The sequence below is a fragment of the Phoenix dactylifera genome, chromosome 5 (assembly GCF_009389715.1).
Source record: "Phoenix dactylifera cultivar Barhee BC4 chromosome 5, palm_55x_up_171113_PBpolish2nd_filt_p, whole genome shotgun sequence".
NCBI lineage: Eukaryota > Viridiplantae > Streptophyta > Magnoliopsida > Arecales > Arecaceae > Phoenix > Phoenix dactylifera.
Window position 1 is genome coordinate 665,082 of NC_052396.1, and position 14,255 is coordinate 679,336.

General features: G+C 36.1%; 1 protein-coding gene across 1 annotated transcript; it reads right to left on the minus strand.

Annotated features, from left to right (window-relative positions):
- Window positions 1-1,516: 1,516 nt before the first annotated feature.
- On the minus strand, window positions 1,517-14,255 carry LOC103720997 (secretory carrier-associated membrane protein 4). The gene is made up of 12 exons (XM_008810999.4): window positions 14,128-14,255; window positions 13,225-13,335; window positions 13,078-13,140; window positions 12,790-12,823; window positions 12,553-12,675; window positions 11,111-11,173; window positions 10,939-11,032; window positions 10,530-10,575; window positions 10,379-10,446; window positions 6,180-6,228; window positions 5,787-5,852; window positions 1,517-1,902 (listed from the first exon to the last, which is right to left on the minus strand). The coding sequence occupies exons 1-12, from the start codon at window positions 14,185-14,187 to the stop codon at window positions 1,870-1,872; spliced, it is 810 nt and encodes a 269-aa protein (XP_008809221.2). The 5' UTR covers window positions 14,188-14,255; the 3' UTR covers window positions 1,517-1,869.

The following is a 14,255-nucleotide window of genomic DNA, read 5'->3' on the forward strand; positions in this document are numbered from 1 at the left end:
TCCTTGGGGCTACAGGCATCTCCCAAGTCACCATCATGCTCACAGATTCTGATCTGTAGGAATATGCCTGCATGACAGTTTTAGTCTCCTTCCAGTTCTTCTAGTAGCTCAAATGTCGAAACTATACATTTTCCGTTCACCTCGTGAATGCCATGCAAAAGATTAGACCGGCCCAAGCCCTATCTCCATATCCTGTACCCAAGGCCCGGCCACCAGAAATGATAAGTCTTTTTTTTTTTTTTGCTTTAAAAAAGAGGAAGAAGGGAGGAAGGGACAAGCCCGCCCTCGCATAGCAGCCCTCACTGGGCCCCCACCCCGCCAGAAGAATGTTTGATACAGGTAGAAATGTTACTTCTTTTGTCTCTTGTTAACAGACAAAAACTTTGGAGGTTGATGATCGAAACATTCTACACTGAGGGCCCGTCTATAAACCTGATATCATAAATGATTCATAAAACTGCAGATGATAGTAAGTGGGTTAGGAGACATGCTACACTACACATCGCATTATTACAAATGCAAGCCATGATTTAGCTGTTAGAATTTGTATTTAAGCGGATAATTGGAGATAGTATGGATGTAATAAATGAATTGTGGCACTGATAATTTAGAAAGAATTCAGACAGCTGATTTCTTAAATTTTAAGGTGAAGCAGACATTTAGAAAGTGCAGGCAAGCAGCATCCCATTCAAATTCTAGTTGCATTTAGAAACATCTGCAGACGCACTTCAAGTGCATGCAACAAATAATATATGGAAAATATTTCAGATACTTACAGTCATAGCATAACTTTCCTGGAAACAGATGAAAGAAACTTGAACTCCATTGCCTCAGGTGATACCTAGGAACAATATTTCATGAATCCATGATTTTACCGAGGCTCCAAGGGAACCACCACATCCTCCTCAATGGGGCTGTCCAACCCATCTAAATGGATAAATACAAAGTCAGAGCAGCGGCATCTGGAGGGTGGTTCACAAAATTTCAAGGCACCTTTTTGTCTCATTAGTCTTCTTTACCTTCAAGATCATTCTATATTTCGCATTACAACAGAAGGAACTAACAACCCCCCACATTTAACCTTTACATTGGAACTGTTAATGTAAACATAACTATGATCACAATGTGTTGTTAATAATTATAATTTGCATTCGACAGTAATGACAATAGTGATATTGGTAATAGATTTCGCTTTTACCCATGAAAACAACTGGGTGTTGGTTAAGGAATCGTGAAAGCCACTTACGGGTTGCCTGAGGTCTTTGAATGTTATCAGACTAATAAGATGATCCTAACAAAGTCATAAAGGAGACCCAAGGATCCAGTAATGAGGCAATGCTTGATCCTGACACAATCCATATGCCTGTCATTGGAATGCCCTAAATCCCACTTCACAAACCTCAAATCGCAGCAACTAAAACCAAAGAGCATACAGCTGCAGTCACACACAAAAGGAAAAAAAAAAGAAGAAAAACCCAAAGAAAAGGGGGGATAATTGATGACATTAAGTTCAACCCGCAACTTCTGGAAACCTTCACCAGATAAAGATCTTGGAAAATGCAACAGAAACATGATGTTTCATATTAATAACCCCAGACCTCAGGCAAAAAGCAGAGGAGACCTTATTGATACAAAAATAACAGAAGAAAGAATTGGAATCATTTTGTACTCTGCCAAGCATTTGCACCCCTTCATCAAACAACATTTTTTTTCTAAAAAACGGAAAAAGAATAACAGAGAATGTGTGTGTGTGTGTGTGTGTGTGTGTGAGAGAGAGAGAGAGAGAGAATATAAGAAAGAATGTGGCGTAGACAGCTCAAGCAACAGGATAATGAATTAAAGGTTTCATGTTTGCTCCCAGCACCATCTTCATTTCTGCCTTCTGAAATGAATGTAAACTTTCTGCACACAGCAAAAACAGCCAACAGCTGTCAGCTGAAACATATAGAAGCAGTCAAAAATGATCCAGTATATATCCAAATGCTTCTAAGAATGCAGTCCAGATTGTTCACGACAATGAACACTCTCATGTAATGGTCTCTGTGTGAATATCTACAAGCATGATTTCATTAATAGTTACACTTGGAATTCACAGTGCAAAGATGCACAAGCTTTGGCATGCTGATGCCTGACAGTTAAACATTGGTTTTCAACAATTTAGTGTTGACCATAGAGCATAATGAATCTACATAACATACCAATCAAATAGCCTAACTTGAAAATTTATAACGAGAGGTTTCAAGATCCTGTTTACCATGCATATAATTGACATATTTCAGTTTTTTTTTTTTTAGAAAAAAAGATGGATAAAAAGGCCACAAGGTTGGTTGATAGATATACGATATACAGGATTTATCAGCACATATCATTCATTTATAATCAGTAATATGAAAAATGTTATCAAGAAAATCAAAGAAATTATGGACACTGATGTTGGGCTAACCCTCAAAAGAAGCAAAATTACAGTTTATGACAACAGCAAAGAGTAGAAATTCATGGCAAGATCTGCACCGCCGCCTACATATATGTGCAAAGACACAAGATTGCCAATGAGCAAGGAACATTTATGCACCCAACCTCCTCCAAACCTAACAATGCACAACCAGTTACAGCATTTGAATTTAAAAGGTAGAATTATATAAATGCATCAAAGGCAACAAGAAGTTCAGCGAAACCCATGTTGCTAGAAAACCTGGCTCCCATGCAATCAGGCATTATCAAACCTAAGGACCTTAACCAAGAAGTCTCATCTCATATATCTTACCCTAATGTCAACCCCCTAAGTGTTGAGATCCAAACCAAAGAAATTTTTTGACCAGAGAGAAGCCAGTCAAGAAACTTAAAAGGCTAACTGGCTTGTAAAAACCCTACCTTTTTGGTTATACATAGCCGATGCAGCTAGAGCAGTACCCTAAGGTTCCCTTAGATTTGGTAACTCTAGATGACAATTGAAAAAGAATATTTAATACACAGGATAGCATTCATCTCCAAAGTACAAAGTATAAGCCAAAATGTTGAATCAAATGCACACCCAAGAAATCCCTTAAAATTAGATCAATTTCCCAATATTTGGAAGCATACGGGGAAAAATTAATAATAAATACCAATAAAAAATGTGATTGATTGCATAACCATAATCACACCATAAGGAGGGAGCCCAGAGATTCCAAATGATTTTCTAAATATCTAAAATCTATTTTATGTATGATTATTAGTTGCTTTCCATCATGTTTTGATACACTTGAAACCAGCTGCTCCACCTTCATGTTCCTACCTCATTTACTAGAATGGGAGATTATACATTTTGGAATTTCTATTTGACCATTTCACCATTTTTTTACAAATAAAGGAATATTATAGAAATCTATTTGACCATCAAACAGGCGATGGTCTAAAATTTCTAGAATGGGAGATGATAACCCAAGAAATACAAGACATAAGAACAATATAATCGCATTGTTCATTTGTCCTAAATATCAATACATTACACTGAAAAGATCATTGCAACTTAGTTAAGATTGCAGATAAAACCCATCAAATAAGTAAAACGAAAAAACCGAAGTAAATCATCATCTTGGTCCTATCATGAGAATTGGCTATATCTATTACAATCATGAGCTTATTTAGTTAAGAATTTATTAAAGAACCTGTATGGGCAACAAACACCTAATTAGAGCAAAAACAACTTCAATAAACAACTTCAATTTAGAATACTGGTGCACATTACAAAAAGAGAGGGGAAAAACATGAAAATGAAATTACTATAATAGCTCAGCCATATGCCAAGGAATCCATCATCTTAACAACACTCTCCAAACTTAATTGTTGACTAAATGAAATAAGGGACTCTTATCTTATACATTTAGTAATTGCACACAGCACCATATTGATTACAACCTGAATGCCTGACATGTTAAAACAATAAGCAAAAGAATGAATACACCAAGAACTCTTTGCAGTAAGCAGTAACACCTTGCAGTAGAAACAAAAGATAGTTCAAAGATTATATCTGTAAGAAACAGAAGCAAAAGCAATTCTACAAAAAGTTTCATTGGGATTGTCAATGGACCCAGGTCCAGCCCATGTCCGATAAAGTCCATGCCCGAGAAGTTGGGATTTGGAGTGTTTAGGGAATCCAAAGGGCCAGAATTTGACCCACTTACCCAGATTTAAATGAGTATGCATCTAGTCACACATTATCCATTCAATTTACTTGGTTCAAATTACAGGTATACATTAACCCCTCAACTGAAAAATAAAACCTATATATATCCTCTCCCGTCTCTTTTCTCATCCACTACCAACCCTCTTTCATCCTTCTCCTCCCTTTCTCCATTCTCATCTACTACCAACCCTCACTTATCCTTTCTCAATAGTTGAACCACACCTTCTCTATACACCCATCTTTTCCCCTTCCCTTCTCCTTAATTATCCACTGCCAACCCTCTCTCATTGTTTCTCCAACTGCCCCGCTCCCACTTCTCTTCTTTGATCTACGACCTTGATCTACTACAAAAACCAAACAAGTTTAAATTCTTCATTGGCATTCTCAATGCAAGAGGTCTTCTTCATCCTCTACTTCTCTCCCTTCTTGACCCTCCTCCACGCCCTCCACCTAAACACTGGATTCATCTGTTGCTGCTTTCTTTATCGGTTGCTTCTTCTTCATCATTGCCAACATTAGTACTTCTCTCTCACCCTCCGCTAGGAGATGGCCAAAAGATGGTTACTTCCACTTGACATGAATCCTTGGTAATGGCAAGGCTTGAGATAGGCCAATGTTGGTAGGACTAATCCCAATCTTGGTTCAGATACAGACTGGAAAGTGACCATCAAACTTTTCTATGGACGCTAGCTAACCCAAGTCTTATAGTCCAACCTGGAGATGGACCCAACACACGAGTTTGGCCAGGTTTGGCCTATTTTCAGTCCTACATGTTTGGTGGAAACTGAACCGTATGACAGGCATACAGAACACTTTTTAAGGCATTTAAACAATATTATTATTTTGAACCATGCTCTTACAATACTCAGAACATGATATATAAAGAAGAAACCTCTCCTACTGATTCTATTCACTTCAAACAAATCAGCTTTTTCTCTAAACCCAGCCATCATTAAATTCTTACATAGCAAAAGCTCATCATTGTACTATTAAAAGAGAGGGACATGGAAGGAACGAGATTGATAAGGCAGACATCTTGGTCTCCATTTTGTGCAAGTACAGTTGGTCATCCCTCCTATACACATTTCTCACAAAGAAAGCCCTGTGCTTCCTTGCTAAATATTGATAGGACAAAGGGAAGAGGCGCTCAACTAGGAAATCCTTTCTTCCTAATGTCATCCTTTATAGTCTGATATTGTTGAGGAGAACTTATGAACTGCATGGAGATTCCCACTCCCTTTCTTCCTTCCAAAAGACATTGTATACAGTTAAAGAGACAGATTCGATTTCCCTTCCTTCCCTACTCCATGCTATGGGCATGTTAAGTTTTGCTCCCTTCCTCAACTCTTGCTCTCTTCTTGTGCATGTGATTGATAGTTTGAGTTGAGATTGAAGCTCAAGTGGATGGTATTTTGTGTCTCGACTTACATATACAATTTCAAGTTTAATGTTAACAAGCAGTTATAATAGAACACATCAAGATGCATATATATACATGTACATGAACATGTACATACAAATATACATATATGTACACACATATGCATGTGGATAGGTTCATATATGTGCATGGGTGTGGCCTGTTACATTAAACAAAACTAATGCAGGTTTTGCCACTCACCTGAAGTACCCACAGGCTTATAAGTGTTTCTAAGCAAAATAAGCCAAATCCGACCAAGTAAAAGACCTGCAATCACAGCAAGGAAGATTAAATTTTATTTGACATAAACATGAATTGATTAGAAAGAGGATAATTAATTTAACAATTACACACATAAGATGAAATTTTTTTTTGCTCTTTATATTGCACTACTACTAAAGAGATTATGAAATAATCAACATCACAAAAATATAAAATTTTACTTTAGGCTACAGGTATAAGGCCTATAGGCATACTTGGAGGAAAAAAAATGCCGGGCTCATGTTTTTCAATAACATCATACCTTCTACAGCTGAGATAACATTCCTAAGAAAACAATAACAGCTATGCACTCAGTCATGTACTATGACTTACCCCCACCAACACTTGATCTGAGATAGCATCAATCACAGCCAAGATACCCCTGATAGCAGAAAAAGAACTTCCCATTAATAACACAGAGGCCAACACATCTTCACGGAATAAGACAGCACTAAAATGTTGACAGATAAACTGAAGAATCGCACATAAGCATATTTAGTGTCAAAATGCTATACGAGATAATGTTTGCATAACAAAACAAAAACCTACTCTCTTTGTAAGGTTATCTTCTCCCCGTGTTCATCTCCTTTCTTCCTTTTACATTTTAAACAGAAAATGACCAGTGAAAATAAGATTAAGAAGATTTCATAAACTTAACCATCTTTCAATAATATAATGTGCTCAAGCAAGTGCATGCTTTAGAAATAAATGTTCATCTGGTGACTGTTATATCTAGCGCCAATTGTCCACAAATCTAATCCACAATACTATCTTCTATGTATTAGACATATACAAGTTGTGCCTCAAAAAATTTACTCAGTTGTGGGCCAAAGTTACACCTAATAGGTGCTTCTCATGAACCAGAATTTAAATTTGTGAATGGCATCCTGTGGCTGATCAATGGACATGCTATTTCCCCCACTCATAGAGGGCATTTAGTATGGGGCGACCATCTCGAGATCAAAGGTGATGTGGGTGGAAGTAATAAGATCACCACGTTTAGTTACACCATGATAATCCTACATGGCATTGATCCCAAATCACCCTCCCTCCTCAAATCACCGCCCAATCAAGTGACGAGAAACTCATCCATGAGATCAGGTATGCAAGATCACCACAGGGCAGTGATCATGGACTGAAATTTGGAGATAAAAATGCCCCTTAGTCCAAGTGAAAATAATTAGTATATCAATATACGCAATACATTACATCAATATTATATATATTATATTATATCAATATTCCATATATTGTATTTATAATATATATCATATTATAATGTATTATTAATCATATTATTATTTGATTATAATTTAAGTTATAACATAAGTATATTATTGTACTTTATATTTATATTATGAAATTACTTAATATATGATTTCTATTTTGCTTATTTTCCTAATCAAAATATTGTTATTAAAAAATAATATATTATAAATATAAATAAATATATTAATTCTATCATAATAAATAGGGTTTTTTGCATGAATATCCTCCTAAATATCGAATTTTGCACGAATACCCTTCCAAAATTGATATTTGCATATATACCCTCGTAAAACACTTGTTTTGTCATTCTACCCTTTTTTTATTTTTGTTTTTGCATATGTATCCATGCTATCTAACGACGTTAAAAAATTAACGGTTTCAAATTAAAATGACTGAAATACTCTTAATGGGTAGACATGCAAATAGATCGCGATCCCGATAGCAGAGAAAGAAGACAGAGACAATAGTATAATTTTAATATTTTATTTTATTTTTAATTAATATAAATGTGATTTTTCTTAACGCCGTTAAAACAACCATTATATTACAGACATTTATACAATAACAGAGTTTTATGAGGGTATACATGCAAATATCAATTTTGGAAGGATATTCATGCAAAATCCGATATTTAAAAGGATATCCGAAATTTTTTTGGCGTATCGAGTGTCAGTATGCCACCCATACCGAGTACCGATACCGAACCGGTACAGTATGATATACCTTGTACTATCGGGCCAGTATGATGTACCATGGCTAAAACATATCATACAAAATACGGTAATTTTAGATCATTGGAGATCAGATTATTCCGAAATAAGGATCACTAGTGTTCTGAGATCATCTCGGCGATCCCATTTAGGTCACCAAACTGCACCATAAGAGATTATTATCACTAAGGATATAAGGGAACAGATCTATCTTGACTAGGATTCGTTGAACCACCCCAAACCAACCGATTCGGAGCATACCAAACAAAAGTGGAACTAGGATGGTTTGCCCTTCCAATTTGGGCAAAGGCCGAATAACCCCAAATTAGGCTGAACCAACTTGTTCCGCCCGATTCTAAGCAATTCAAATAGTTCAAGGGCCAAATTGAAGTCTTTTCTCCTTATAAGCTCCCTAAACTCAAAATCTCTCTCCCTCCCTCCCTCCCTCCCTCCCTCCCTCTCTTTCGCATTAATCTCCATGCTCGTACCTGCCCCTGCCAATTGCCCCAAACCTCATCGAGCCCTTTGTCATCATTCCACCTCCCTCCTACAACCTCAACTTTCTCCACCTCTGCCACATCTTTGGCCTTTTCAACCAACAACAATGACGAAGGCCAAGCCTTCAAAGGCCCTCAAGTGTCTTGGCCTCGATGCTAATGCCATCAGGTACCCCTCTCTCTCCCCCCCTCCCCGTTGAGTTCTTAATGGAGAGAATCACGAGAAGAAGAATAGGACTTTTGCATGGAGCAAAGCCCAACTAGCATGGTCAAGCATACTATGTTGGTACACTAATTACTTAGCATACTGTATTGACTTAGTACCTGGCCAGTACAAGTTTTGGCGCTAGTTTGGCTAATCTTGATGTCAACTTGCATATTAGATGTCAAATCATGCAGTCAAAAACTGAGTGATGGTTGTTCTCGATCCAAGTTATTCTAATTCATTTGTACCGAGTCGTGTCTCATTGAGTTCTACACTGATGAGCAACCATTCACCAAAGAAATAGGAAGATTCATAGTAGGTTTGAAAATTCGGTTTAAGTTTCTAAATATAGACCAGTCAAATCAAGGTAGGTTAGGAAATTCGATGTCAGTTTCGATTTTGGCTAGGTATGGAGTTTCAATTTTGGCAATTTTAGTAATGTAGGAAGTTCTGTTCTCGATTCTAAAGTCAAATAAAAAGAGAAATCAAAAAAGCTTGACAACAAAAGGAAAATACAAGAAGCCAAGAAAAGTAATTCTACAATATTTTGGGGTAATATTGTGTCACATATAGGAGCATATTTGATAATTCTAGGTTGAAGTTGACTTGCATATAAGTGGAATTCATTAAATATACGAGTATTACATATTGCAAACATTTCATGTATTGAATTTACTTGTTGAACTTCAGTTCTTTGAAATTCAGTATATTTAGCAAATAATAAGTTTTTTAGAGCCTAGCGTATTCAAATAATTTTCTTCAATTTTTAGGAGAACTCAGAAATATATCTAATTCAGACATTTCTTTCTCATATTTTGAGGCAAAGTGATTATATAATCTCGCACGTATACTACAGAATGATATTTTGTTTTATTTAGAAAAAGATGTTACTTCTATGACAGGCATTGTGTTTAATTATTCACAATAATCTATATAAAATATTATAATAAAGGCATCTTCAAAAGCCTTAGCCCAGTTATCTTTGTTACTGATTCCCTCATTTAACTCAAGAAAAGAAAGAAACCATAGAAAAATGATACTATTTAGCCCAAAATAAATAAGGAAATGGCCCCAATCAGATTGAAACATCAAGAAAAGAAACAGAAAAAGCATGCATGGCGGGTTTCAGTTAATTTCATCCAAAACTATTGAAACTGGACTGAAACCCATATTTACAGCCAAACCAAAACCCAAAATTGGGGGTTCCATTTCAGTTCAGTCTCTACCAAAACTTAAAAACCTTGATATAAAGAGACACATGAAAATTAGCACATGCACCATTCCTCTTGCATTCGTAGGGAATTAATTGTCAATTTGCACCATTCTGTATTATATGTTGCTTACCTACTGCCCAAACATGGGCATGGTACAAGGGATAAATACCTATGTATCATGCTGTCCATACCAATGCATGACACTCTGCACAGGCACACTCCTTTTTCACCCCCTTCTAATGAGCCTGGCATGTGGCCTAGCATCTGACTAGCATACCATGATATAGTATGGAAATGTATCATGGTTATTGACCAACGTAAAAACAATATGCTGTAATTCTAGTGCTCTCAATCTATTAGGATATGATTTAAAAGAGGCTTTTACAAACATATGAAACCAAGGTTCTTTAATACAACAACAATCATGGAATTAATTTTAAAAAAGCATTGGGTTTGATGAAGAAGTTATGGTCTATTGTGAAAATATATTTGCTTCCATACTACTCTTTTAAATCAGCCAGGAAATAAAATTCAATCTCTATAAAATAAAAGATATTGTTTTGATGAAACTATTCAGCAAAGATTCCAAACTAAAACTGCTTCACTATGAAAATCAAAAACAAGCAGGATGACTTACGTCAATGACTTTCCCTGAAATAAAATTGGAGGAGCAATAGCAGCAAAGATACAGAAACCAATGTGGAACTGCACCATGACAACATGAGCAAAAAATATCAGCAAGAGACAAATCAGTTGGTAGTTCACAAGAGGTCATCAATAGGAATTACCAGGTACACAAGGAAAAACCAGCCAAACTTCAATGCACTATTAGTCCTGATTAGAAAAACAACAAATAAGCAACAACTAATTGAATCAACTCCTTTTGATTTATGCAACAGTGCAAAATGAAGCCAATCAATCAAGACAAAAATCAGATGTTCCATTAATTTCTAATACCAAAAATTTATTTAGTGTGTGCGTGCATGGATTTAAATAAACCAATCTATTCTTCCTGTCATTTACCAAATAGATGCCATATCACTAGCAGGAATAGCTCCCTTTAGCCAAGATAAATCCTCAATTTGTATAAGCTTGGCTTGACATAATATAACCATGAAAATCTAATGTAGAATTCAACATCAACAACAAGAATTGGAAGTATAATCAATCTGACACTAGTAACTTCTAACAGCCTACCTCATTGCACGATAAAGAGGCCTGTACCAGAGCACATATGAAAGAGGGCATCCAAGTGAAGCATAAATAGTCGCAAGGAAGAAGATTATAATCCCTGTAGATAGAAACAGTAAAGTAAACCTATAAGGAAGACTACAGCATAAATGCACAAGACTAGTATTCTCAAGCTTACCTCCACCTCTAATCCAACAGACGATCACTGCAGTGACATTCCATACAAGACAAAGAACTATCCCTGAAAGTGCCAGTATATATACGTACTCATGAATTATAATGGGTAGAAGAATGGCATAATATAAATGTAGTGCATTGATAGCATATGTGAACCATGATTGTGCAATAGATCTTTCAACACCCATATGTTCCCAAGTTTGAGTATAAGGAATTATATACTTAAAGAAGACATTCCGGAAAAATGATGAAGATCAACAAGCATCAAGGATTGGCTGACATCTGACTTACTAGCACCAAACTGGTCTGGAAAGGCATTTTTCAAAGAGCAACCAAAAATAGGTGGAAGTGTCATAAGAGATTAGACCAATGAAATGCATATACTATTCTGTGAAGTAACTAACTTGTATGCAAGATCCGTAACTAAATAACAAATAACACAAAACTGGAGCAAAAAGATACCACCCACCGCCATCAAAAGCTAAATGTGGAGAATCACCAAAGGGAATTAACTGTTAAAACAAAATTGTTATAAAAACCTTCTAATCCAAGTTTATAGTTTAATCATCTACCGCATAGCAAGTCCATCCATTAATGAAAAGTGCTTGACTTCGTTGAAAATTTTGTTTCCATTGCAACCAAAGTACACTAGGTCACTCAGCCTAGTAGCATCACAAATATCTCTCTCAATCTACCAAGGCTCTACATACAGGGTCTTCATCGAGATAAAGGTCGAAAACCTTGAAGGCTACAGTGCTTTTGTTGATTCAGGTGTAACAAATCTAGAAGAGAGATTAGTCACATTCTTCCTATAGCCATTTGAATAAATAATATAGGAACTTAAAGAAGTCTTATCCAACTCTATCATCTAGATAAATTTGACCATCATCGACAATGCATCTTCAAATAAGCATCATCTGTTTTTTTTTCCCTCCAAATCTCCCAAGAAACTGCTCTAACAAGAGGATTTCAAACTTATTTGCTTACTTTTGCCTATATTAAAATGCTGCCCTCTAGTAATATCCAAGAATATTAAAGGAATAGCAGAGTGACACCTATCAATAAGGGTATCAAAAAGATGATAGGAGTATTATAAAACAATCATAAGAAAATCCTGGTTAATTAAGCAATTAATAAATCAAAATAGTTCAGTATATGAATGACATAATAATAGGAAAGCTGGACATAAAATGTAAGAATAGATTTAAGTTATAAAAAAATAAAGTCTATAATTATCATGTTGTGCAGCTCTACAACCACGATACACTTATATAGTAGCTTTTTTCCTTAATGAAGAAGAAAGCGAGAATACCTTGAGTATACTTCTTCAGAAATAGTCAAAAAGAACTAAAAAGTAACTGAGTATACATAAGTGTCATATACTTCAGTGAAAAAAATATGGAGTGAAGACCTATTTGGGAAAGCATAAAGTAAATCCCATACCCAGCCAGCTTGCAAAAGCCAGATATTGCAACCTCTGAGCATGTACCGGTATCTCCTTAGCTATGTCATGATGAATGATTGGGAAAAAGGGAGGCCAGTTCTTCTCCTCCGTAGAAACGCCACCTGTGTTGACAAGATACAGGCACATATGACCACTGATAAACCATCATCAAATGAAGTGCCTACTCTACACCAGTCACGTTAACGCATAAATTGGTTAGAAACTTCAAAACCTACCACTTGATAAAGCATCCTCCCTGCGTTTAATGGCCTGAAATAGCACACAAAGTGTCTTTTAACTTTTAACCAAGATAATGTATTGCAAATTATATAAAAAAGAAAATGGAAAAAGAAATCAAAAGCTTGATGACAATGTGATATTTTCAGCTATGTATAACACTGATTTTTAGGGGATTTATTTTAACAAGAAAAATGAAGCAAAAGGAAATGGCCGAAGATTGATGGCAACAAAAATGGAATAAATGACTTTGAATGAAATTAGTAATGAATTAGTCATAGGCTGACCGTTTCTCTCCTTTTCAGATCCGCTTCCAATGTTGCAAGTTCTTTTGCCTTCTTCTTTGTATCCTACACAGACCAACACAAAATCCCACAATCAGCTCGACAAAGAGCTAAGTTAACCCCAAAAACCTGTGAAACAGCATCTCATACATTCATTGTCTCCAGTGGTATGTCAACAGTAGCATCATGTTTATTGCCAAAACCCAGAGGCAGAGATGACAGTGAAGGGAAACGCAATTTTGAACCAGGACCTGCACCCTTCTGCAATGCAAAACATCAGCTTCCCCATTACAAGAATTGAAATTAACAACAAAATTATCTCAGACAATGAAAAAGAATATTTTAAACATTAAATAGTAAAAGCACACTAGCTTACACACTCCTGCAGAAATTTCCGGAACAATGGGGAAACTAGGATGGGTTTCTTGCGGGAGAATACCCACAATAAAAAATCAAGTTAAACAACCATATAATTTAAAATCAATCAAGAACTCTTCCATAGAGAATATCTAGAATCCCAGTCCCATCATCACATTCCACCGATCAAGAGTGCATGGCAACCGCAGAATCACCTTAAGTACGGTGAGGATTAGGGTTTTATGTTCCGATTTACGCTAGGGTTTCCTTCAAGAATTTTCAATGTAAATATCCAATCTCCCGAGTCGAAAACAGAGGTCAAGATCCAATTTAGACCAATAAAAAAAAGGAAATTCTATACTGCTCCTGATTATTCTGTCTCTATCTCATTCATAAAGAGCAGACGTAACCCTGAGTCCTTTTTTTTTGGGTACACAATCCGATCGTAGTATCATAATAATTGGATCGTTTTTTTATATTCTATACGAGATTCCATAAAATGGGAGTGATATATTTTTTTCCAGGAATATTTTATCTATTCATTTCCGTTTGTATCAATTCGACTGCAAGAAAATCGGTAATTCTAGATTAAAAAAATCAAAGAAAGATCATGCAAAACAGGGAAGAAATTCAAAAGAGAAAGAGAGGGAGATGGATATTTATTTATATGGAGAAAGAAGGGGATGGTGACGTTACGGAGAAGGGATTGACTTCTTCTTCTTCGTCGAAGGGGTTGGTATCGTCGCGGCGCGCCATAGTCTCTTTGACCGAATCGCGCAAAACGTTTTCGCAGGGAAGAGCCGATGGGATGTGGACTTCAAACC

Excerpts from the sequence above, each read along its gene's own strand:
- LOC103720997 (XM_008810999.4), bottom strand. The coding sequence starts at position 14,187 with ATGGCGCGCCGCGACGATACCAACCCCTTCGACGAAGAAGAAGAAGTC. Across the intron at positions 13,141-13,224 it reads TACCACTGGAGACAATGAAT|GATACAAAGAAGAAGGCAAA; the intron begins GTATGAGATGCT and ends TGGTCTGTGTAG. Across the intron at positions 10,447-10,529 it reads GGTTTTTCCTTGTGTACCTG|TTCCACATTGGTTTCTGTAT; the intron begins GTAATTCCTATT and ends GTCATGGTGCAG.